The sequence below is a fragment of the Siphateles boraxobius genome, unplaced genomic scaffold (assembly GCF_051911475.1).
Source record: "Siphateles boraxobius isolate OS27281-9 unplaced genomic scaffold, OSU_SipBor_1 24, whole genome shotgun sequence".
Lineage (NCBI taxonomy): Eukaryota > Metazoa > Chordata > Actinopteri > Cypriniformes > Leuciscidae > Siphateles > Siphateles boraxobius.
In genome coordinates, this window is record NW_027508855.1 from 6545381 (window position 1) to 6572863 (window position 27483).

The window sequence follows — 27483 nt, forward strand, 5'->3', positions numbered from 1 at the left end:
GGATACCATTCTTGGCTGTGGGAAATTATTAGATATGTGTTTTTTCATCATTCGTGGAACATGGTGGACTAAAACATATTGTATATTTAGACCATGACTGTGTTGTACAGTCTGTGTTGTAAGGTGATTTTCCTTCCTTCCGTCTATTTATGCTTTTACAAGTGATAAGCTCCAAAATGACTGAATACAGAGTTGAAACAAAAACAACACTCACATGAAATGTTTTTTTTTATAGTGTACAGTGATTTAAGTAACCTCTTGTGCCATAAAGTGTTTGTTAGGTTGCCAACCGTGTCATAAAGTTGAGTTGTAACAGCTGCTGGTGCCATTGGCTTACTTGTGTTGGCCCATAACAGAATCAGGATCAGATAAACACTCTGATCATCCAAACACTCATAAACACTAAGTGTGTCTTCACCTTAAGGCAATGATGATCTAATGCACGTATATTGGATTATCTCCACAGAAACACATACACAAACGCTGCTTATTCTTCTTCATGAATGAAACCTGTTAGACAATAGGCTACATTTTTTTAAACAAAATACTTATGGAACGATAGAAAACTATCAGTGACGCAGAGTTATGATGATTAACTAAAGCCATAAAAAACAAAAACATTTTTGTTATTTGAAATAAAATAAATATAAAATTTAAACTTTCAGCTATAGTTGCCGAGGCAAAATTTCTAAATAAATCTTAATAAATACAAAATATCTTAATAAAAACTAGATATAGCCTACATTATATGTAAAATAATAAAAATACATAACAAATTACTAAAACTTAGAGAATGGAGAAAATAAAAAAAACAAATTCAGTATTATTATTGATATTAATATCAATGTAAATCAAAACTACAACAGTATGTCTGAAATAACACTGAGATGAAGTAATAACACATTACCAGTATTCTAGAATGACAGAATGTATTTAAATCCATAAAATGCGCTGTTTAACCAGCCTTGATTTACCTGTCAGTTGCTCCACTTTATTTTGACAGGTTCTTCCTGCCCTTGTAGTTGTTTCAAGTATGCTTTCACTTTGGCTCTTCTTCCTCAAGGGAGATTTGTGGTTCAGTTGTTCAAAATTACCCAATATTCTGACAGTTTTTCACAGTATAAGAGTTTTTTTTTCCAGTATAAGTGTATTTATTCGATTATTTTATATAAAAGTGACCCTGCTTGTAACTGTCAACATCTTTAAAATATTGCTGAAGCCATCACATCTATGCATAATTTGACATCTTCCACTTAAAAAAAGAATTCATTAATTAATCCTCAATACAATTAATGTATTGATTCTGTTTAAAAAAATTGTTTTTTTTTTAAAAGTTAAATGAACAAACAATCAGAGGAAAACTCTCTGAGTGCAGTACAAACCAGTCAGCAGCTGTGAGTGTGAATATTTTTAGTCCTCTATCACCAATGTGATGTAAACAAACATGAAGTATGTAATGCTAGAAAGTTTTCTTCGTGTTCTAGTACACTCATCCATATTTAATCACTGGATCAGTACTACAATTTCCCCATCACAAGTTTCGTCCTGTACCTTGAGCAAATGAACAACGAAGAGTGCAAAATAGAAATGAATCATCTTTCCAGTGGGTAGGCTACTCTTTTCTTTTCCTGGACATGCAGTAGCCTACTGAGAATACGACTTGAACGAAAACGTGAGAGTAACAGGGCACCGGCTCTTCTATAAATATAAACCTTCATCAACCCATGATATTAAATATCCTGACTATAGGATTCTTCAAAGTAATGGAATGCAGAACAGCAACGTCGGCTCACATGATCAGCTAAAGGCGGTTTCTGATGACAACATTAAAAAAAGAGACACTGTAAGTGACTCATAACAGCCACATACTGGGAGAGACATTCCACAAATGAAAGCTGCCAGCTCATAGTTTTAGTCACGTCTACGCTAAAGCGCTTTTATTTCGCTTTATGAAGAGGCTCTTTATGGTGTCTTTTTAGCATTATTTGTACTGTAGCCTACACGTAGGCTACTGTAGGTTTTTTCAAAAAATGTTTGTCAAATACTGTTAAAGTATATGAAAAACCTTTTTCTTTAAGACATGATTGGGAAAAGAGGAACGTTTCTGTGTTTCTCTTAGGTGTGCCAGTGACTGAGGGAATGAGGGGGAGAGAAGGAGGCATGCTCAGAATACATTTACACCCTGTGTCAATCCTCCGAAGATGGAATCCCCAAACGGTGCCGCTAAACTTAGCTGAGGAAAGCAATATCTAGCTCTCTGCAGGGCGAACAGACAAATACTGAGGTAGACAAGCACATGGATCACACGCACAGATATTGACACAATATGCATGAATACACTGTGTAAATGTAAATACCTGCTGACTAGGTGGGCAATGTGCATCAGAAATGGGTCAAACATTGAAAATTCAATGTAGCCTGACATCATCTGAATTCCCCCAGACTGCTCATTTATTTCAACAGAACAGCCTCAAAAGTTTATCTTTAGTGACATCAGGTGGCCAGGCTGTGTAACAGCAATGAAGGAATCCACAAATACTACTGGTGGTGTTTGATTCAGTGCTTTAGAGATAGACCTAACTTTGTTAGCTTTATCTATCACATGCACTGAACACCGTCCTTACATAAGTTGGAAAGAGAAATAGGTGAAATCCCTATTTTAAGGATGTAATAATAATAAGATTCTATCAGTAAACTCTGAATTACTGGTTGATCCCCACCTTTGGCATCCCAATGCCTAACCATAAGGTTACCACTGACTTCTGGTCGTAGTATCATCTGTTCTGTTATTATTGTTCTGTTCTGTTCTTTATTTTTTCTTTCTATCTGTCTAATTCCCATTATTAAATTGCATCTCCATTGTTGAGATAATTTAGGCACAGTATAATAAAGATAAAGGTAGACAACCTTAATATGATTCAGTTAAATATGGCAGCATGTCAAGATTTATTTATAGAGCTCTTTCTCCTTTCCCATATTTCCATGCTTCTACTGTTCTGTGGAGCATTATCCCACAGGACACCTCAGGCATATATGAGTAAAATCTATCTTCCTATTAATTTCTCCGCAGACGCTTCCAGACTTTTTTTAGTCTTTATTGTATGACAGTTTTGGTTCTAATGTGCCAGCCAGCCAGATACTGTACACTGTTTGATATACAGTGGCACTGCATCGCTCATGTAATTTAGAGTTTCACACTGCAGGACAATTTAAGCTGAGGGAGTATTTTATTTGAACAATTATCATTTGGTCCCAAGTCAAATTCAGAAGGTGCAGCAGAAAAAAAACTGCCTGCCTCAAAATCAGGAAACGTTGGAGACCATTTTAAATTATTTTGGTAACACTTCACACTAAAGCCCCATTAGTTAATGTTACCTAATGCATTTTTCATGACTTCATGCCAGATGTGTTTGTATGATTTTTAAATGAATGTCCCATTAAACACTGTGGGCATATACTGAGAAATATACTTCCATATTTCTTTGCATAGTAAAATTGAGATATATTGAGAAAGTTGATCTTTTCAGTAAGGAGTGAAAACATGATGTCATGTCAGCTGTCCATGTATATTATATGTATTTTTTAAAAGTCTTTTACAATCTGAATTTCTAAAATCTTATTTTCCTATATGAAAGTCATTCCTTAACATCTTAGGAATGTTATTTGTAAAACGATTGTACTATTTCCTGCAAACAGGAGCAGTATTTACTTAAGTACGTTTTTGGTATACGTTTTACACTATAAGTGGAAGTACAGCTCACACTGACCCTGTGGCACTAATCTTCTGTTATCTGCCTCGTCGATCTTTCTATAGTCAGTCATTAGACCATCATCATCTATTTTGGCTTGGTACTGTGTGTCCTCCTTTCTTTTTGAAAAAAGAGTCATAATTCTGTTGAATAATTCAAAGGGGTGAAATTGAGAGGCTCTAGAGTTTCGACTGGTTATTGTTCCTGGGAGAGGTCGCTGAATGCTAGTAAAAAGTGAACTCTTCATGCACGATACTCATCACCCGCCAGGTTCTGTTCAATCAGGCCATGGTCCAATGCTACATCATCATCATCATCACTCACACACCTACACACACACACCTACACACACACACACACACACACACACACACACACACACACACACACACACACACACACACACACACACACACACACACACACACACACACACACACACACACACACACACACTCTCACTCTCACTCTCACTCTCTCTCTCCTGTATGCATGGACACACACACGCGAGGTCACAGAGTGAAGGCCACTCAAGAGGAGGATGCCACGGCATAAACTCATCGCATCTGAAAGTGACGGTAAAGATGATTATTACTTTCTGAGTGTTTGATATATTTTTAACCCCATTTTTAAACATGTGATGTTTGTGTCATCAGTGTTAAGCCACAACTAACAATTGATTTATAATTTCAACTTATTGTTATTTCTGTTATTAATAATAAAAACGAATGTAACTTTGTATGCAGAGATTGGCAGCTTAGCAAAGACATACTGTCTTTTCCTTTACACAGTCTGTCTCAATATTTTAAAATTCTGATAATGATTTTTTTATTCTGATCAAATTACTTGAAGTGAATAGTTATTTAAAAGGCCATTTATATTTGATGCCTTATTTTAATTTTGATGCAAACCTATTGACTTAAAGGAGCATTGCGTAAGTTATGAAATTTCTAACCGTTACTGACACCAGTGGCCGTTAGAGAAACTGCTTGTTCTCGGTGTGCACGCTCGTATGATCACGACCACAGCATCCAGAGAGTTGTAACTATGTCTTACCTTTGTAGTAAAAAGAAAGCCAGCTCGGGGTCTGTTTTTATACCCAGCGCTGACCGGTGCTCCCTCCAAGAATCAAAATGCTGCTCCAATGTTGACTCTTGTCTTTTGCCCGACGCCGGTCACTCTCTATTTTGGCCACACTAGATAAGGCTTTTTTTTTTTAAACTTACGAGGAGTTTCCGTGGGTGTCTGGATTGTGCTGGAGGCTGGTCGCTTCTTCCGTCCGCAGAGTCCATTTGAAACACTAGCGTTACTGTTAGCGATTGCCGCTGCTTACTAATGGCTGCCGTACGGATGTAAGCCCAAGTAGACGAGAACGCGCATGATGCACATTTTGTGAATATTCGCGCCAATTCGAAACCCGAATCCTCCCCACACAATTGAGCCTACAGGCTGATAGAGGCAACCGTGGTGGACATTAGGTGTCATTCGTTCTATTACATTATGGTTGGCTCATAAATGTACAAATGAAAACTCTATCTTAAAGATTTTTTTTAAGTAAAAAGCTACACATAGCCCCTTTAATCAAGTATTTCGGCTGTGCTAAATACCAAGGTGGTCAGAAAATGTGAACTTTAAGTATGTGTATGTGAACTTTTGAGCATTACTTTCATTCTTTTGACCTTTGGCACCATGTAAGAGGACAGTTTGCATTGACACTGAAGATGAAAAGCACCATTGTGTCTATTGTGCAACACAGCTAAGCATGTAATGACCCGGTCAGCACTTACCGGTCTGGTTACACTGTGGTCAAACACAACAGACGCTAAACAGCTGCTGGGAACCCAACATGTCTGACCTTTCAGGACTTAACAATGTCTTCTAAACAATGTCTGGAACGTATGTCTCATTCTTTATTTACTTTTTTTGTTATTTGTTTGCCTTTACAGTGAGCATTGAGGTGGAGGATGAAGGTAGGAAGGTTGACTGCTTTCTGTATGCATGTTTTTATTTTGTGCTGTATGTTAATCTATCTACAAACATTTTTTTTTTTAGGGAAGGACAATGAATTCAGCCTTTACTATGTAGAAGTGGAGGATAATTTTGAGGGAGGTAAAAAGAAGCAGCCGACACGAGATGGCAAACGGAGGAGAGTGATAAATAGTGAAGTTAGCAGAAGAGCTTCAGAGAAGAGAAAAACTGAGGCTGGCAATAAAAGAGCAGAGAAGAAACACGATAAACGACACAAAACAGCAAGGAAAGAGGGTGAAAAACATGGAAGAAAGCAAAGAAGAAAGAATGCAAATGCAGAGGAGGCTGAGGAAGAATCCAGAAAGTTGAAAAAGAACATTAAAAATGAAAGAACTAAGACATTGAAGCTGGAGGATGAGAAGGAAAAAGATGTGAAGAAAAAGAGAAAGAAGCATGCAAATGAGGAGGACGATGCAAAGCATGGAAAGACAAAACACAAAGATTGTCATGACATGTCCTTGAAGGAAAAGAAAAAGAAAATAAAGAAACCAGAAACTATGTAAGTTTTGTATCATTTCGAATCATTTTAGTAAATCAATTTGGGATGCACCGATATGAACATTTTGGACGATACCAATAACCGATAATTCTTTATATGTGAAAGCTGTAGTCATTCCAATAATTTTTAAAGCAATTCAAAAACCTTTATGGTGAACAGTGCGCATCTCACGTGTCGCAGGTGAAGGAGAATAATCCATTATTTATTGGCTTTAAGATATCAGCCAAATTTTCTTACCGGGCCGATAACGATAGCATTAAAAATAAACGCAGATACCGATATGATGGCCGATAATTTAGTGCATCCCTAAAATCAATAAATGTATAACCACTAACTTCTGTCAAACTATGCACAGTATGGACTAGATGGAGTCTTTTTTAATAGAAACCTGAAAAGTATGTTTAAATAAGTTTTTTTTAGGTATATTTTAGCTTGATATAATATATTTTTTATAATATATAAGATTTATTACAATTCTGAAATTTATGTAAAATTTTCAATTAAACTTTTCTCTGAAATGGTTTTTGCTATAGATGTCATTTGTATTGGATATTGTATTGGATATTGTGTTGTATTGAATTTGAAAAATACAAAATAGCAAGCATCCCATTTGTGGTCTGCGCTCAGCATACCTGCATCCATTTCTCCCTCCCAGCTCAGAGTCTGAGTCTAAATCTGAGTCAGAATCTCAGTCCGACTCTGACTCCGAGTCAAAGGACAATCAGGCAGTGGCAGTTTTGGGGTCTCTGACCCCAGAGGAGCTGGAAAAGTTAAAAGAAGCTGTGGACGAAAAGAAAAAGCTAATCGCCACACTGAGAGGAAAGCCCTGGCCCATGAGGAAAAAACTAGTTATCCTTAGGTATGTCACTGCTGTTTTTATGTGTATGTACACCCGCCTTCAAAATGCCAGCAATTTGTGTTCTGTCTCAGGGAGTCACAGGAGTTTGTGGAGAAATATGAAGGGGCTCTAGGAAAGGGCAAAGGCAGGAAGCTCTATGCCTACAAGGTCATGATGATGAAGGTGAGGAGATGACTGTCAACATGAAACTAATGGAGCTGGAGATCTCCTTCTACAGCTTCAGAGTGCTCATCATTTTTCTTTTTTACTTTGATTTCAGAAATGGATGAAGTTTCAGCGCGACTTTGAGAACTTCAAGACTGCATGCATCCCGTGGGAGATGAAGATAAAGGAAATAGAAAGTGTGATGCCTTTTAGTTTGAGCTTCCTTCTCTCTTCTGCTGTTTTTTTCTACTTCCTTTTTTTGCACCCTTCATCTTTTGTCATATACAAACTTATTTTTATCTCCTTACAGGTCATTTTGGCTCATCAGTTGCTTCTTACTTCATATTTCTAAGGTGGATGTATGGCATCAATATGATTTTATTTGGATTGACGTTTGGGCTGGTAATGGTTCCAGAGGTGAGAAATATATTAAATCCTGCAAAGTTTGATATTATATAAGATATTAATAATGAACACTACATTTCCTTCAATGTAACTAGCTCATCCTTAAATGGATCACGATCTATGAATGTATTCACTTTCCAGGCTCTTATGGGGAAACCGTATGGCAGTTTAGCCAGAAAGACAGTGCCCAGAGTGGAAGAGGCCAGTGCCATGAATTTTGCAGTCTTATGGGATTTCGGGGTAAAGAGTCTATATGATTATACACACACAAAAAAAATTATACTGATTTTTAGAATGGTAAAGAAATTAATAATTTTAGAGTGCAATGATGCATTAGATTGATTAAAGTGAGATTAAAGACTTTTACATTGTTACAAAAATTATATATAAAAATAAATGCTGTTCTTTTGAACTTTCTAATCTTCAAAAAATCTTTCAACATTGATAATTCACTTCAATTCAATTCAATTCAAATTTATTTGTATTGCGCTTTTCACAATACACATTGTCTCAAAGCAGCTTTACAGAAAGTGCATTTCGGAAATGTACATCGAAAATACAGTTAGTTAATCATGTATTAATGTATGGCATAACATATCGCCGGCTTTGAGTCGTCTCTTCACAGGCGTTGGGGTATCTGAAGTCTCCGTGAGAGGCTGGATACAAACTGGAGCTGACGAACGCTATTTACCTCGGGACTAGCATCCCGAGATAACAGCAGAAATGTTAATAATAATAGCATTTAAATAAAAGCATCTAATAATAAATTAAATAATAGCATCTAATAATAAGAGGAAATGTTTCTTTAGCACAAACTCAGCATATAATAATGATTTCTGAAGGATCATGTGACACTGAAGACTTGAGTAATGATGGTGAAAATTCAGCTTCACCAACATATGAATAAATTGCAATTTAAAAATATATTAAAATAGAAAAACATTTATTTTAATATATATACAGGTGAAACTCGAAAAATTTTAATATCGTGCAAATGTTTGTGTATTTCAGTAATTCAAATTAATAGATGGAACTAATATATTTAGTATAACTATATACATATGCATAATTATACTTTTTGTGTTTTTATGTATTTAAAATCCCTTTTTTTATTGATTTCATGTAATATTCTAATTTTCTGAGATTTTGAATTTGGGGTTTTCATAAACTGTTAGCCATAATCATCAAAATTATAACTTTCGCACGATATTCAAATTTTTCAAGTTTCACCTGTAAATATTTAAAGGGGTGGTTGATTCTGATTTCACTTTTCTAACTTTAGTTAGTGTGTAATGTTGCTATTTGAGCATAAACAACATCTGCAAAGTTCCAACATTTAAAGTTCAAAAAGGAAGATATTTGCTTTTAAAGAAATTGTTTTTTAAGGACTACAACCAACGGCTGGTAGGGACTACACGACATTCCTCCCTGGTTAGTGACTGTTGAAGCTGTTGAAACTCTGCCCTCTGTAAGGGAAGTAGCAGCTCATTTTGCATTTAAAGGGATAGACACAAAAACTGTGCGTTTTTGCTAACCCTCAAAAAGTTACAATTTGAACATGCGATATAAAAATATCTGTGGGGTATTTTGAGCTAAAACATACACACTCTCGGGACATCAAAGACTTATTTTATATCTTGTGAAAATGGCATTATACCACCCCTTTAATGTTTTACTCTTAAAGACTCAAACTTTTGAACAATATAGTGTAAATACCTCACCATCCAAGTACATCATTTCTCATACTCTTAGTCCAGTACTTTTTTTTCTTTTTCTTTTTTTCAGGGCTATGCTAAGTATTCTGTCCTCTTCTATGGCTACTACAACAGCCAGCGGGCCATTGGGTGGCTCAAGTTCCGCATGCCCCTCTCCTACTTCCTGGTGGGAGTGGGCACAGTGGCATATAGCTACATGGTGGTAATCAGGACGTGAGTGATGACAGTCTTTTGTATAGTCTTAATGTCTATATCAGAAACCTTTATATATGTTGAGTGTGTCAATAAGCACCTATCTGCCTCTTAGTTCATACACAAAACATTTCTTTAACGATTTCCACACTCTTACCGAACAGTATGGCCCGCAATGCAAATGAAGAAGGGGGCGGAGATGACACCAGCTTTAATTTCAGTTGGAAGACGTTTACTAGCTGGGATTACCTCATTGGAAATCCTGAGACAGCAGACAACAAGTTTGCCTCCATCACCACAAGCTTTAAGGTGTGTTTCTTTTTATTTTATTTCCCCCATTGTGCTGGGCCCCAGTCCATTTTGTCCATAATAGAGGAGTCTTATAATGGAATGAAAATTCTCTAAAAAAAGAACTTGATATACCATAAAAAGATTCTGTAAATTTCAATCTGTAATGCTCGGTAATCTACTGCTTTTCCTGCAGTTACTGGATGCCAATGTTGAATTTACTGTCGAATTTGAACCACTGAATTTGTGGAAGCGAATTTGCAAAGCGAAATAAAATGGACCGAAAATTGCCTGTTGAATATTATAGGTTGTATTTTTAAACAGTTTGAATATTTTGGAAGTGAAATTTGAAAGGTGAATATGGATTATTTCATTTTTAGTTTAACTCTTTTTTATTGTTTTTTCCCCAATCAGAGAGATGATAAAAGACAGACAATACAGTGTTTGTTTCGACATATAGACCAAGAAATACAGATGAAAATAAGCAGATATCTTACTCTCTGATTCAACAACAAAAACAAAAGAAACAAAGGAATTATAAATGGTTGCTTCCAAACATGCTAGTATGTTACAAAACAATACCAGTAAGAATAATATTAATGTATTATGCATGTACAGTGTGGTAGCAAAATATATAAAATACAGCAAAAACTGTAAATATTACTAAGAAAAAAAAAAAAAAAAAAAAAAAAAAAAAAAAAAAAACAAAAAAAAACAACAACTTTGCACCTTTTTTTAAACAATCACTGCCAGCTGTCAAGAAAACCAAATACAATTGTTTCCCTTTTTTTATGTACTAGGATTCTTAATCAAACAGGGACAAGAGAGAGGACAAAATCAGCAAGGGTCAAAAACAGAGGAGTGGTTACGTAAAGGGTTATTTCTAGGAAAATTAATATTTTTTAAAATACAAAAGAAAAGGTTGCCAAATCATGTGAAATTGTTCTGTTCTACCAATCATTGTAAATCTAATTTTTTCTATTTGAATACACTGCAACAGGTCGTGCATCCAATGGGAGTAGCTGGGTGGAAATGGATTTTTCCAGTTCATCAGTATAAGCCTTTTGGCAATTATTAAGCAAAAAGCTAAAGCGTTTGACTGTATAGATGATAAGGACACCTTTGCGGGATTAAGGCCAAATAGTGCCACTAAAGGGCACGGTTCAACATCTAAAATAAAAACGTCCGAAATTGACTTGAAGATTGATGTCCAGAAGGAGGTCAACGCTGGGCAAAGCCAAAAAGTATGATAAAGAGTAGCCGGGGCTTGTCGACATCGGTCACACGTAGGATCGAGATCAGGGTTTATTTTAGACAGTTTAGCTTTTGTCCAGTATATTCTGTGCAACAGTTTAAACTGTATTAGTGAGTGGCGAGCGCAAATAGAGGTGGTGTGTACACGACAAAGGGCCTTTGACCATTCCTCATCAGTAAAAATATGATTAAGATCTGATTCCCAATTCTGCTTAATTTTAGACATGGCTGAAAAATCTGAGAGTGCAGTAAATGAAAAAATTGTTTTGTAAATATTGGAGACAGCACCTTTAGAGACTTTTATTTCTAAAACTTGATCAATTTCTTGTTTCAGAGGTGCATGAGGAAAGTGAGAAAATCTATTTCTTATGAATTCACGAGTCTGAAGATATCTAAAGAAGTGAGTTTTCGGGAGATTAAATTTATCTGATAAATATGAAAAAGTTACAAAAGTATTATCGTGGAAGAGGTCATTAATATCTACAATGCCCCTTTTAAACCATAGTGCGAAGGCTCCATCTGAAATGGAAGATAAAAAAGAAGGATTTTTATATATGGGAGACAGACCCGACATTTTCTGAAAGCCAAAGTGTTTTCTAAATTGTTGCCAAATTTTTAGGCTGTGCAAAACTAAAGGGTTTGAAGAATAGTGAGAAAATTTTATAGGAATAGAAGAACATAACAAAGCATGTAAAGAGACTCGGCTACAGGAGTCGCATTCTATTTCAACCCATGCCGGAACCCAATGACAAAGACCATAATGTGACTGACTCCAATATAAAATGCTATGAATGTTTGCTGCCCAGTAATAAAATAAGAAATAAGGAAGTGCGAATCCACCTAATCTTTTGGGTTGCTGAAGGGATAACTTCTGGATTCTTACTGGGCCTCCGTTCCAAATAAAATCTGAAATCACTCGATCTAATGACTTAAAGAATGCTTTTGGTATAAATACCGGGATATTTTGAAATAGAAATAGAAATTTAGGTAAAATATTCATTTTTATGGCATTAATTCTACCTACAAGTGAAAGTGGGAGAGTTTTCCACCTAGCAAGATCTTCTTTTGCTCTCTCCAAGATTGGAATAAAGTTATGTTTGAAAAGATCTACATATTTCCGTGTTACTGTAACTCCCAGATAACGAAAATGATCTGAGGCTGATTTAAATGGAAGAGCTGATACTAAAAGAGCTCTTGCGGCTGTGTTAATTGGAAAAAACTCACTCTTATGCAAGTTTAATTTATAACCTGAGACACTACCAAATTGTCCTAGAATACTTAAAACATGTGGAAGACAAGTTTCTGGATCTGAGATATATAACACTACGTCATCGGCATAAAGGGAAATTTTTTGTTCTTTTCCTGCTCTATGGATTCCAGTGATCTTGCCATTAGTACGAAAAGAGATTGCAAGAGGTTCTATCGCTATAGCAAACAAAAGTGGGGACAGGGGGCAACCCTGTCTAGTCCCACGGTGAAGAGAAAAATATTCAGAACTAATACCATTTGTTTTTACCGAAGCCAAAGGGGAAGAATATAAGAGTTTTACCCAGGACACAAATTTATCACCAAACCCAAATTTTTTTAATGTACAAAATAAATAGTCCCACTCAACACGGTCGAAAGCCTTCTCTGCATCGAGAGAGACTAGGGCTTCTGGCATGTATGAGTCTGATGAGGTATAGATTATATTCATCAGCCTTCTAAGGTTAAAGAAGCCTTGTCTATTTTTTATAAAGCCAGTTTGGTCCGGATGAATGATGTCTTGAATAACAGTTTCCAACCTTAGAGAGAGAATCTTGGCCAGGATTTTCACATCTACATTTAGAAGGGAAATTGGACGATAAGACCCACAATCTAGTGGGTTTTTATTAGGTTTCAAGATCAGTGAAATTGACGCCTGACGCATGGAGAGAGGAAGATGCCCATTATTTAGGGATTCTTCGAAAACTGAAAGAAGTAATGGGGAGAGCTGGAGAGAGAACTTTTTTAAAAACTCTGTGGGAAAGCCATCTGGACCTGGGCATTTTCCACTCTGCATCTGAGTAATAGCTTGCAAAATCTCAGCTAGACTAATAGGATCCTCTAATTTGTTTTTTGACTCGTTACTGATTTGAGGGATGTCAAGATTTTCAAAAAAATTATCAATAAGATTGGAATCTTTGAGGGAGTTTGACTGATACAAAGAAGAATAAAACAATTTAAATTGATTGTTAATTTCATGGGGGTCTGATATACTATTCCCTGTTGTGGTTTGGACTTGAGCAATAAAACTTTTTGCAGTTTGTAGTCTAAGCTGTAATGCAAGTGCTTTACTCGGTTTATCACCAAACTCATAGAATCGGTGTCGTGACTTAAGTAGAAGGTGTTCAGCATGGCTAGTGGAAAGAAGATTATATTCAGATAGCAAAAAAGCCCTTTCCTTATGTAGTAATGGGGTTGGACGTTGTGCATATTCCTGGTCCAACTGGCCAATCTGTCTAGAGAGTTCACAGAGCTTTTTATCTCGCATCTTTTTGATATAAGCAGAACGAGAAATTATTTCTCCACGCAAATAAGCTTTGAGTGTGTCCCAGAGAAGAGATACAGAAATCCCTTCCGTAGAGTTAACCTCAAGAAAAGTACTGATCTTTTCGGAGATAAACTCAACAAAACGGCTATCTGACAAGAGTAACACGTTCATTCTCCAAAAACGAGAAATTATAGAACCACCAGGGAGGGCCAGTTCGAGAATTACTGGGGCGTGATCAGAGATGACTATACTATCATAAGAGGAAGACTTTACTAAAGGAGTAAGTTTGCTGTCAATGATAAAATAATCTATACGCGAGTAAGTATGGTGAACTGGAGAAAAAAAAGAGAACGTTTTAGAAGTGGGATTCAAATGACGCCATATATCAGTTATACCGTACCACTCCAAAAATGAGTTAATTGTTCTAGAAGATTGGGACAAGGGAGCTGGTTTGGGAGAAGACCTATCTGAAGCAGTATTCAAGACACAATTAAAGTCACCTCCCATAATCAATTGGTAAGTATTCAGGTCAGGGAATTTAGAGAAAAGTTTTACAAAAAAGTCTGGATTATCCCAGTTAGGGGCATAAACACTTACTAAAACAACTTGATTATCATAAAGAGTGCCTGAAACGATCACATATCTACCATTGGGGTCTGAAATAACTTTAGAAGGATTAAATGGAGTATTCTTGTTAATTAAAATGGCTGTGCCTCTAGCTTTACAATTAAATCCCGAGTGGAACACCTGTCCCACCCATGATCTCATCAAGCTTTTATGACTGGAGTTCTTAAGATGGGTTTCCTGCAAAAAACATATATTGCCCTTCAACTTTATTAAATTGGAAAAAACTTTTATACTTTTCACTCGATTGTTTAATCCCTTTACATTCCAACTAATTAATTTAACCCTGCCCCCCCTCCCCTGAAGTGTATTAAGCATTGTTAACAAACATTAGCTTAATAATGTTAGGGGAAAAAATAATGATTTTTAAGAATAGAGCATGGCAAAAGAAGCTGCCAAATAAGAGATGGTTGAAGGTGCACGAAATAAACATACAAAAAGAAAAAAACTATTCCCCCCTTGTGTTCAGAGCTGACATAGGATCTAACATACCCAAGATTAACAAACCTAACTGAAAGGAACGTAACAGTCAGGTAAAAAAAAAAGTAGTTGACTAGTTCTTGCAACTTTAGCTGCCCTTTCGGCAGTGCTCCGTGAACAGGAGTAAAGTATAGAGTTTATTCTCTCAGCAGTATATGATGCATGGCATCCAACTTTGTTACGCTGAACTTATGGAACAGGAATTATTTTTATTTTTTTATAGACTTATAGAGTGGTCAGGATTGTGTGTGGGCTAACATTACCTCCTTTTTCGTAACACAAATTTAAAGCACGCTTACTCACTTTAAGAAGGGTGGCAAACTCTTTTTAGATTTAAAACAAGTCCGTCACTCAAACCTTGCTTGATACGGTCTTAGTGACCATACTAACAAAGTCCTTCGCTGCCTGCGGAGACAGGAATATATGCCGCTGTCCTTGGAAATCGACGCGGAGTCTGGCGGGATGCAACATTCCGTAGGTGATGCCAGCATTGCGAAGTGCTGTTTTCACGTCTTTGAATTCAGCACGGCGTCTTGCCACCTCAGCAGACATGTCCGGAAAAATGCGAACAACCACACCATTAAACTCCAAAGAGCCCAGCTCGCGACTCAGTTTCAGTATGAGTTCTTTGGTTTGGTAATGGTGGAGTCGGACCAGCATATGTCTTGGAAAAGCGTTTTGTTGAGATTTTTGGCCGACTCGATGAGCTCGATCAATTTCCAAAGGTCGCTTAAAGGCGCCGTCTCCAAACAGTTCAGTAAAGAATGAGGCCATGAAAGCAACCGGGCTTTGGCCCTCCGAACCCTCTGGTATTCCAATAATCCTTAAATTTTGCCTCCGCGACCGGTTCTCCAAGTCGTCTATCTTGAGTTTGAGGCTGGTATTTTCTGTTTGCAGCGTGCTGCACAGCTTCTCCACTGCTGTTAACCGGCCATCTGAGTCGTTAAGTGCCTCTTCAATGTCCCGGATCTTTTGAGCTTGCGATGACAGGGTCGTTTGTAATGTGGAAACGGCAGAGCGAATTTCAGACAAAAATTCAGACCGTAGTGAAGAGATTTCTGATCGGATGGTGGATGTAATTAAGTCCTTCAAAGAAGCTGGCGTGATCTCTTCCTCCACCTGTACTGAAGTGGTAGCATTAGCCTTAGTTGCCTGCTCGCTCCCCTTGTCAGTCAGCATTTCAACAATATTTCGCCCCGATTTTCCTGGTTTTGGCATTCTTCTTTATTAATGTATCATAGAATCGATTATTCGGTAAATATATGACAAGATAAATGACACTGCTGAAAAGAAAACGAATGAGTGTTCACGGAGCGACTTCCAACCACGTCTATTCACCACGAGGCATACCGGAAGTCTCTGGATTATTTCATTTTTAATAATGAAAATGTGTTTGAAATTTTTTGAATTGAAATATTCAAAGCTTAAATATTCAACCATGTTGAATTTCAGAACATCAAAATGCAAGCCCTAAAAATACAATGCATTAAAATGCAAGAAGGGTTAATGCAATGCCTATTTTTTCAAGTAGTAAAATTCAACAGGCTTTTTTGTTTCAAAAACATTTGGCATTATTTTACTTCCATATTCCACAGGAAACTTCCATAAACATTGTTAAATTAAATGCCTACCTGGGCCTGCTCAAGGGCCTAGGACAACAGCTTCAAATTTAGAAGGGGTCCCTTCTAGGGAATGTGGCTAGGGAACTCGAAGGAGCCCCAGCCAATCACTATTCAGGGGTACATACTCACCCGAAATGCCACAAGGAAGACCTGAGTTGGTGTCATTTACATTGGACATTTCAGTCTGGCCAAATTTCTGTATGTCCGAAGACAGAGCCTTTGGACACTTGCCTTTAGATAAGGCATCCAACCCGAGGGACTGCAGAGCAGAGCTGACAGTAAACCATTCTGCCCGGATCTCAGAGACAGGGTATCCAGGAGAGCATGACTCAGCATATTACAACCCTTGCCAGTGAGGCGAGTTTCTCTGCTCGATCCACAGATCTACCCAGCACTTGTCTTTCGAGGCACTGAGGAGGTCTGAAAAGGCCTAAGGACTGATCTAACTGAGCTGATAGCAAGCGGACACTAGCTGCCAGAACCCAGCGTCGCTGGGAGACCACTTACAAGGAGGCCTGATGAGGCCTACTACCTGATAACCAGAGGGCTGGGTACCTAGTGCCCGTGTTTGGGAACTCGTCATTAGGGAGGCCTAATAAGGCCTACTATCTGCCTTCATGGAGGCCTACTACCTGATAGCTAGCTGAAAAATGGTTATTGCTAAGGATCCTGATTCCAGGTGTCAGTCCCAGGGAGGCCTGCTAAGTCCTGCCAGTCTTGGGGCTCAGTCTCGGAGTGAACTGTTAAAGCCGGTCGTCTGAAAGTTTTCTTGAGCTAAGAAACTGACTGCCATGGTCGTAAGGTTGGGGACCGAGCTACATGGTGGCCTGATAAGACTAACCGCCTGACAGTGGTCAATCCTATTTGGCTGATCATAATAGTGGCTAGCCTCCAGTGAGGCCCACTGAAGCCAATTGTCTGATTGGCCAGCGAATTAACAGTCTATTCTGCTACACACACATACCGTTGGGGACCATACTACACCAACACAAATAATGAGGCCACCCACAGAAGGCCTAATAAGGCTAGCTACCTGGTCGCAGCTAAAATGTATGTCCCACAACGTAAGGACTCCCTTCCGGGGAGGCAATCTCCTGGCTTCACTGGAGCGTACTTCGAAAACCAAAAAGAAGTGAAGGTTAGAACTTTCTGCTCTACCCGAGCCATAATGGTGCGAGGTAGGATAATACAGAAACTGAAAGTGAAGTACTCAGACCTACCCTGTATCACAGGGGAATACTACCACATCACCCTGAGATTTAACAGGGTGCGGGCTCGCCACCGGCTCTAGAGGTGACAGAACTTTTATCTGCTCCCAGCTTAGGGGAGTGGGGCTTGCTTGTAAGCCAGCCACCTACAACCCGACACTCGAGCAGTAGCTCAGCGAGGTGAGTGGAGCCCAAATCCATATGCTAGTTCTGCACGGCGGGGTGGGGCAGACAAAACCCAGTCTCTTTATGAGGCGAAAGACGGCCTAACCCTGCTCAAGAAAGACCCATTGTACCGGGGAGGCCTAATCAGGCCTAACCCAGGGTCTTTATAAATCATGCCTCTGCTCCAAGCTACATTACTCTTCTCTCCCCAGAATGCCAAGAAGGGGAAGGGCCTTGGCCTAATGACTCCCATGTGAGGAGGATGTTACATAGGGATGCTAAAAACCTACATTCACAAAGTGAAGGGCCAGAGGCAGAAATGCTTTAGCAGAACGCCTCCACTATCCCTAGCATAGCCTTGGCCAGATATAGAGGCGACCCTGGTGAGGGCCAGCCTGTAATCATAGATCTACCTGAGGGCTCGGAGGAGCCACAGCCTTACGACAAAAAATGTTTTTCATACGGGGGGCTGCTGAATCGCTCAGCTTACTGAAAACCCTAACAGAGCTCAAGTGGGCAATGTACTCAGGACCAGAAGATGTCAGGCGGTCCTTTGGGCTGGACATAAGATCTATCTGAAGCTCCAGCGTCAGTCTATACTCCAAAAAGGTGGCCCGAGGGCTAACACAGGTGTGTGTAGAAAAAAAACAAGCGGTTGCATAAACATTCCCATTCTTCTTTCTAGAATGACGTTCTGCCACTTAACTCTCCGCTGATAACATATTTCATATGAATGAGCGGCGGCCTCAAATGCTCTCACCATGAGAGGAAGCCTACGCCATAAACATAGTTTTACAACTAGAATGAGCGGTGCACCTCGCTTTATCTTACATATGACCACAGATCTGGTCGATCGCGGCAGCAGTCTGTTTGGTGGCCCGGAGAGCTAGATCTGTGGTGTGGCGCAGCTCAGGAACCGTCGTCTAGATCCCCCAGCAGATCGGCCTGGTATACCTGCAACACCGCCATGGTGTGCAGGGCAGCACCAGCCTGACCCGCTGCCGTGTATGCTCTGCCATTCAAACTGGCAGGGTTGGAGCTCTCAGTGTTGATGTCCGCTCTCCTATCGCCTCAACATCAGCGAGACTAGCCAGCTGATGTCCGTGGATACAGCCAGAATATGGGTTCTTCAATATCCTCTCGATCTCAGTATGCAGATCAGGAAGAAATGGAAGGCTCACCTGAGCTGGTGGTTTATGACCGGAGAGAATCCGCTCTTATCACGAGTGATTTCTTCCCCAATGTGCAGCCATGGCAGCTGCAGCCTGCCGCGTTCCATAACACCAACCATGCTCAGCATACGCGGGGCAGGGGGCTGAGAAGATTCAGGATCTATTCGATTATCACTACCCTCATCAGCCATCTCCTGTTTGTCCGGAAGAGCACTCGCTGCCGGACTAAGCTCTCTTTTTTATAGAAAACTTTCATCATCCACCTGCAGCTCACCCTCGTCAGCCATCAAATCGTCTAAGAGTATTACACCCCTCTCAAGACGATCGGCAAGCTCCATCTTCATCATTCTCTCGAGAAGAGGGCCAGACGAGAGCAGAGTGTTTTCATAGAAAAAAGCTCACAATTTGCACAGGCAGTTCCCTCGAGACCTACTCTTCCTTCACAGACAGAAAACGCACAGTTCGTGTGCGTCACCAGGCGTCAAATATCTTGAGCATGGGTCTGCACACTTCTGAAAGCACTCAGCCATCTCAGTGCATTTCTTAATTACCTGATTTTCATGAGCTTACAGACAGACAGTCCCTGAAGACGAAAAGATGATTATCATGTTTGCAAGGCGCCCTTATATACTTCCAGGTTGCATGTTAATGGTTCATGGGCTGTCGCCAGTCAATAGGATTGCCGTGATTTGATTGTGATTTCAGACACCTGTCATGCCTGAGGCATTCCCCTTAGCGTCAATCGACGCAGTGCGAGTTCCCTTTCGAAAGGGAAAGGTTATACCCTTTCGAAAGGTTATACCTGCTATACCTTCACATGCAAAGAAAGCATTTACACAGAAGTCTTAAAGGGATAGTTCAACCAAAAATGAAAATTCTGTAATCATTTACTTATTTGTTCTAAACCTGTATAAATTTCTTTGTTCTATTGAACACAAAGGAAGACATTTTAAAGAATGTGGGAAACTGAACTGTTCTGGGGCACCACTGACTTCCACATTATTTTTTCCTACTATGAAAGTCAATGGAGCCCCAAAGTGGCCTGGTTACAAATTTTCTTCAAAAATATCTTCAGTTGTGTTCAGCAGAACAAATAAAGTTTAAGACAGGTTTGGAACAACTTAAGGGTGAGTAAATGATGACAGAATTTTCATTTTGGGTGAACTATCCTTTTAAAGGCAAAGCATCAAAACTGCCTGTTTCTGAGTCAGAAAGAGGGTGGAAATGTTAAATGAAAAAATCATTTATTTCTGTTTTTTGCACCATATAACATCTTACGTGGGGGAAAAACCTTCTTTCCTCAGGGAGAAAAATAAACAATAATAAAAAAGAATCAATATGACCCCTTTAATATGACGTTTCTTGACTTCATAATAAATTCAGCACTTTAACAGGAGACCATTGTGGAGGAGCAAGAGAGCAGAAAAGATGACAACATCCACCTGACAAGATTCCTTAGAGTGCTGGCCAACTTCCTGGTGCTCTGCTGTCTGGCAGGGAGTGGGTACTTGATCTACTTTGTAGTACGCAGGTCTCAGAAGTTCGCTCTGGAGGGACTGGAGAAATACGGCTGGTGGGAGAGGAATGAGGTCAGACTCAAGTAACAATGCACAATGGTAATCCTCTTGTTGATCAATAAAAATAAATGTTGCATGGTTTTCAACCTTTAGGTGAACATGGTGATGTCTCTGTTGGGAATGTTCTGTCCGATGCTGTTTGATGTAATCAGCACTTTAGAGAACTATCATCCACGCATCGCCCTCCAGTGGCAGCTGGGACGCATATTCGCCCTTTTCCTGGGGAACCTCTACACATTCATTATCGCTCTCATGGATGCCATCCAACTAAAGGTAGAGCTTCATTTAACAAAGACTAAAGCCCTCGAAGTCCCATTTTCAGTATTTCTGTTTTACAGAATAGTAATGATTTCCATCATTCCAGCTGCAACAGAATCATCTTATGAAGGTCATTTATTCTCCTAACTGTCACATATTTTCAAGAGGGCAGAAGAGGAGATTGTGAAGAAGAATATGACAATATGGCAGGCTAACCTGTACAACGGGACTATGCCAGACAACTCGACTGCTCCTCCGATCACAGCGCACCCTGCTGATGTACCAAGAGGGCCTTGCTGGGAGACAATGGTGGGACAGGTACTCGGGAAGAGTGCTTAAAGCTCTTTTCATAATCCAAATTCCAGTATAACTAGAACACAATACGTTCCAAAGCAGCACTACAAAGTATTGTATAACTCCTAACCCAACCTTGTAAAAATGTAGTATACACTTGCAAAAACTTCCTAACACTACCCCATCTTGAATTGTTTGGACAAGCAGTCCCACTCCTGACTCCAAATCACGCCATTTGTTGAGGGGATGCTGCTATTTTGGGCTGCTCAAGTGCTAAAGAACAACAGTGTTTACACTTTTTTTCTGTAAATCAATCTGCAGTGGTTTACTTCATGGTTTACACACAGCAGTCTTAAATTAGTCTGGTGAGGGTGGCTATTAATTACTTTAAAATTAATGTTTTAAAGATTTACACAATTATTTGACACATTTACATTGAATTAAACTACAGTTGAAAAGTTTGGGGTCAGTTGAATTTATTTATTTTTAATTAATTAATTGATACTTTCATTCAGCAATGACAGATTCAATTGATCAAACGTGACAGTAAAAGACTTTTACATTGTTACAAGAGATTCTTTTTAACTTTCTATTAATTGAATATTTTTTTCTGAATCCGATCCAAACCGGTGTCTCTGGTTATGTGGTTTTCTTTTCGCAAACTTTTGTTTATTTTAATGAAACTTACCCATGAAGTATTGATAAAAAAGCAGGAAGCTAGAATAAAAGTTTTTGTTTTGTTTTGTTTAAAAGCAGAGGTCATATTGCATGTTCAGAGATATTCATACTACAAAGTATTCTGGGGGCCATGAAACTTTTGTGAAATTATAAAAAAAAAAAATTGGCGGTGGCTGGCAACTTTTTTTCCCAAAACGCCGATGAGGAAAGGGTTAAAATATATTTATTGATTAATTTTTGATCAAATAAATGCAGTCTTGCTGAGCATAAGCGACTTTTTCATAAACATAAAAAAAACTTACCGACTCTAAACTTTGAATGGTAGTGTACTGTAAGTATAATATTTGTAAATAAGCATTTCATTAAAATTATTGAAAAATATCAACTTTTTTCAGACGAAATACAGTTTGGTAAATAGAAAAGCAAGTACAAACGCTTTGGTTTTAATTAGATTTTCTAGTCAGCATAAAGTTCAAAAAGTCAGCACTCAAATATTGAGTGTTGAACAAATCCTAAAAAAGATAACTACAAAGTTTTAAAATAAAGTGTTAAATTAATGTTATGATAGGCTACTTTACATCAAGTCGTTAGAGATCATCAGCATCCTCTGCATCTACAGGAGTTTGTTCGTCTCATCATTTCTGACACAATGACGACTTACATCACTCTGCTTATTGGGGATTTCTTCCGTGCCGTACTGGTGCGATTCCTAAACAACTGCTGGTGCTGGGATTTGGAGTTTGGCTTTGTGAGTATCCACAACACATAGAGAATCAGTGTCAGGGATTCCCTCTCATTTATAACTGAAGTGTGCTTTGTTTATTAGCCGTCCTATTCAGAGTTTGACGTCAGTGGGAATGTTCTGGGGCTGATCTTCAACCAGGGAATGATCTGGTGAGAAATATCACCATATTATGTAGCATGTTTTCTTCCTAAATGAATGAAACCAACCAGTATACCTCTAAACCTCACCAAATATTTCTCTGTGTGTGTACAAGGATGGGGGCGTTTTACGCTCCATGTCTTCCAGCATTAAATCTTCTACGGCTTCACGTGTCCATGTACCTGCAGTGTTGGGCGGTGATGTGCTGTAATGTCCCTCAGGAACGGGTCTTCAAAGCTTCAGGCTCCAATAACTTCTACATGGCCATGCTGCTGGTCATCCTCTTCCTTTCTACATTGCCTGCTATATACACCATTGTCACCATTCCTCCCTCCTTCGACTGCGGACCCTTCAGGTTTTAAATTTTAATGTATGAATCAGAAATGGTGGGGATTATGGAGAAGGTCTGTTTAGCATAAGAACTGAGTAATAGTGTTTCAGAAATTGGTCAGTGTGGTTAAAGCTTAAATTAAGAATAAATACAAATAATTAGACTTTAGAGTAATGGGCTCTTAGTTCTTTCTGCATGTATATATGTATTATATGTATTTATTTAAAAAGTAAAATTTAAAAGTGGAGGTCTGCCAACAAGTCAAATCTTGCAATGGCGGATGTTTAACACTAGAGTGCTGCAGAGTGCAAGTCTACAATTTTCTCACATCCTTTTTCTTCTTAAAATCTGCACAAAAGGTGGTTACCATTACATGGAGGTTTTTTTTAAGTCGACATAAATAAACTCAAATTAAAAGATAAAAATAAACATACAAATTTATAAAATAGCCTAATTAAAATATTTACAAATCCCCCTCTGAGGGAACCAGTTGACAAGGCTGAATCCATCAACTTATTCATTTGTTAGCCTTGTAACTAGATATTTTCTGCAGTGGGAAAACCCGCATGTTTGACGTGATTCAGGAGACCCTGGAGACAGACTTCCCTGCCTGGTTCAGTAAAGTGTTCAGCTATGCCTCGAACCCCGGACTGGTGCTGCCCTTTCTTCTGCTCTTGGTGTAAGTGGGAATGACTAAATCCATCAATATGTTTTTCCTGTACTTCTATAAAGATGTGTGTAATGGTGTTTTTTCTGTTATTTTAGTCTTGCAATATATTATCTGCAGTCCACTTCTAAAACGTACAAAAGGGTAAACATGGAGCTGAAAAAGAAACTTCAAACAGTAAGTTGGGAAGACCAAATGTCTGTTCAAATGCAGTAAATGTCAGTTAAAGTTCACCCAAAAAACACATTTAGTTCACCCAAAAATGAAAATTCTTACTAAACCTGTAAATGAGCAGTTGATTTTATGTAAACTTACCACTAGGTGTAAGCACTAACATTGAGTTAACATAAATAATGATGATAATAATCATAATAATAGATTTAATAATTATTATAATGACTAATTATTGTGATTGTTAATATTATTTCACATAGACCGAAATATATTTAGTATTATTTCAATTTAATTTTATAATTGGACATAGATCTACTCACTACTGTTACTTGTCATTTATTGTCATGTCACTGAATTCTCCAATTTTACATTTACAGCAAAATGAGGAAAACAAGAAAAAGAACAAACTTGGAGCCTTAAAGGCAGCCAATGAACTGGAGCAAAAACACAGCAACAGTGCCTCCGATTTGGGTGAGAGCACATTGAACGGGTCACAGCTCCCATCAGTCAGTGCACTAGACAGCATCTTGGAACCAGTGCAAGGAAACTTTCCATTAATGTTGAAGAGTTAATGTGCTGTGTTTGGTGGCTTCAACAGGTGGCCACAGTCTTATAGCAACATGCCCTTGTTTCTGTATAACAGTGTTGTTCTGAGACAGCAGTTGAAAGGTCTCTCTGCCTCCTCTTTCTCAGGAGTGAATGAAGAAAGCAGCAGCCTAGATGAAGCAGGGCATCACAGACAAGCTGGGCAGAACGGTCACTTTATTCACCCATCACAGAGTCAGCATACTCAAAACTCCGGACCTCCCGTCACCGTGACCCACACAACTACCAGAACCCCTGCATCCCGGGGACACACGTCATCTGGACATCTTCCAGGTCACCCACATCAGCCACAGAAAAACTCTCACTCAAACAGGAGATCAACAGCACATATGTAAATAGATGTGAATCTCTATGTTGCATACACAACATTTGGCACTTATATGACACTTATTTTATTTCTTGCTGATATTGCTATTCAGTAGCCTATAAATGCTGTGCCCAAAGGCTGCCACACATGTCATGAATGTCTCAGTTATGCTCAAGGTGACTATGTAACTCTAGATTGATGAGTCTTGTCTCTGTGAAAGAGTCTTGTGTCTTGTTACACACTGGCCAAACTGGGGTCAAACTTTTCATCTCTTGATTTGTTTCATATTTTGACTCATGTTTTATATATATTTTTAGTTTTAGAAAAAATGCTTGATTGTTGGTTTACATGCCAATTACAACTAGTTATTAAAATGCTGCAGATAAAGTAAACATTTGTTTGACTAATATGTTATTCTAAGAGCTACACAGAGGTGGAACACGTGTGTCTTATTTACAGTGGAAAGTGATTGGACATCTACGCTACACTTAAAAATGTATGAGTGTCATTGCATCATAACATTTAAAACCAAGTGGCATAACCATTTGTCATTTTATGTCTCAGAAGGGTGCTCACGAGATCACCCTCTGCAGTCGATTTGCACCCTCGATGCGAGCTGATGCGAGCTACGCAGCAGACTTCTTCCCGACAGTCAAAGTGGCATTAAAAAAAGTGGCATTACGTCACAAAAAAGCGGACTCAGAGGAAGACTGCGAGTGCTTAGGGTGCCATTTGGGACACGGCCGCGTCAATTCTATGCAGACCGCAAGCGCTGTGATTGGTCTGCTAGAACACCTCCCTTAAGTTTGACATGCTCCCTCTGCATGTGTAATTGCACGTCAATGCGGAAAACGACGCAGAAGTATAAATGAAAACCAACGCGTAGCCTACAGCGTAGAGGCTCGGGCGTAGGTCCGACGCATAAGTATAAATCAGCCTTAAAGGGTTAGTTCACCCAAAAATGAAAATTATGTCATTAATGACTCACCATCATGTCGTTCCAAGCCCGTAAGACCTCCGTTCATCTTCGGAACACAGTTTAAGACATTTTAGATTCAGTCCGAGAGCTTTTTGTCCCTCCATTGAAAATCTATGTGCGGTATACTGTCCTTGTCCAGAAAGGCAATAAAGACATCATCCAAGTAGTCCACGTGACCTCAGTGGGTTAGTTAGAATTTTTTGAAGCATCAAAAATACATTTTGTTCCAAAAATAACAAAAACGATGACTTTATTCAGCATTGTATTCTCTTCCGGTTCTGTTGTCAATCCGCGTTCACGAGGCCAGTGACGCTGCTGACGTAAGACGTTGCTCACGTGTTATCTGGTGCGTCCGTGTATTCGGGTTCAAATAAATATGTCTGGTTAAAAAAAAATGCAAGTCTTTCCCTGTGTCGAAATCCTTAGACATGTTTGCAAAGATTGTTTTGTTTACAGCGTGCGTCTCCCTCAGACTGTAAACGAAGCTCGGGCGCACCAGATAACACGTCAGCTAGTCTTACGTCAGCGGACTCATGAAAGCGGATTGACAACAGAACCGGAAGAGAATACAATGCTGAATAAAGTCGTCGTTTTTGTTATTTTTGGAACAAAATGTATTTTTGATGCTTCAAAAAATTCTAACTAACCCACTGAGGTCACGTGGACTACTTGGATGATGTCTTTATTGCCTTTCTGGACAAGGACAGTATACCGTACATAGATTTTCAATGGAGGTACAAAAAGCTCTCGGACTGAATCTAAAATATCTTAAACTGTGTTCCGAAGATGAACGGAGGTCTTACGGGCTTGGAACGACATGAGGGTGAGTCATTAATGACATCATTTTCATTTTTGGGTGAACTAACCCTTTAAAGCAGGGTTCCTCAAACTCGGTCCTGGAGGGCCGCTGTCCTGCAGAGTTTAGCTCCAACCCTGATCAAACACACTTACCTGTGAGTTTCTAGTGATCCTGAAGACCTTGATTAGCTTGCTCAGGTGTGTTTGATCAGGGTTGGAGCTAAACTCTGCAGGACAGCGGCCCTCCAGGACCGAGTTTGAGAAACCCTGGTTTAAAGTAACACCAGGTAACTTTTGCTCTCGGGGTCCCCCTACAGTTGGGAAACAGTATTGTCCTCTAGTACTGTCGTAAACTCTGTAATCGTACATTTGTTGACAACCATGATAGCCCTGAACACTGTAGGAGGAGGTCACATGCAGGTGTTCTGCTTGCGTCGCGTGTGAAATGTCTTCATCCCAGGTACAGTGGCATATATTTCAGCATGTCATATGAATATAATTTCATGGGTTTTATTTTTTTTCTAACGACAAATGATCGCGATGATCACGTTTACAAGCCAGTGTCATTATAGTAGCCTAGTCTATTGGTTACCGTTTTACTGAATCTATATGATACTTCAATGCAATGTTTGAGTGGTAGATAATAACCATATATCGTCAATATTATAATATCAAGCTACCATAAATAAATCTGCAAATTTTACAAATCGATTTGCATTATAGCTTGAGGCAAGACAAATAATCATTACCTGATTCATTGAGATAAACGGAGGATAAGATAGCTTCCGTAACATAGTCAGGCAGACAAAAAAACACCCCAGACTACGGGGTGTCATTGGTTGTTGCGTTAAATGTTACACAGATACAATAGTGTTATTTTCTGATTGGCTAACAACACCAGACGAACAACACCAGAGGAGACGCGCTTGAATTCATGCCTGTTCCACAGTGTGAGCGGCGCGGCCAGAGTTTTGGGCGCTGCGGCATGTTAAATATATTACAAATAGTTTTTCAG

General features: G+C 38.9%; 1 protein-coding gene across 3 annotated transcripts; it reads left to right on the plus strand.

Annotated features, from left to right (window-relative positions):
- The first annotated feature begins 1649 nt into the window (after positions 1-1649).
- tmc1 (transmembrane channel-like 1) lies at positions 1650-25083 on the plus strand. Of its 3 annotated transcripts, none has more exons than XM_077241029.1 (22): positions 1650-1843; positions 2120-2284; positions 4261-4327; positions 5696-5719; positions 5802-6276; positions 6932-7135; positions 7207-7297; positions 7395-7476; positions 7590-7696; positions 7826-7924; positions 9470-9612; positions 9756-9900; positions 20311-20505; positions 20587-20766; positions 20917-21069; positions 22343-22471; positions 22550-22617; positions 22722-22961; positions 23491-23616; positions 23703-23781; positions 24156-24249; positions 24472-25083. In XM_077241029.1, exons 3-22 carry the CDS (start codon positions 4291-4293, stop codon positions 24717-24719), a joined length of 2919 nt encoding a protein of 972 aa, XP_077097144.1. In that variant the 5' UTR covers positions 1650-1843; positions 2120-2284; positions 4261-4290; the 3' UTR covers positions 24720-25083. The 3 variants fall into 3 exon arrangements, with proteins under 3 accessions (XP_077097144.1, XP_077097143.1, XP_077097142.1); XM_077241028.1 differs by having other exon boundaries at positions 1652-1843; positions 4268-4327; XM_077241027.1 differs by lacking the exons at positions 1650-1843; positions 2120-2284; positions 4261-4327 and having other exon boundaries at positions 5701-6276.
- The last annotated feature ends 2400 nt before the right edge of the window (positions 25084-27483 follow it).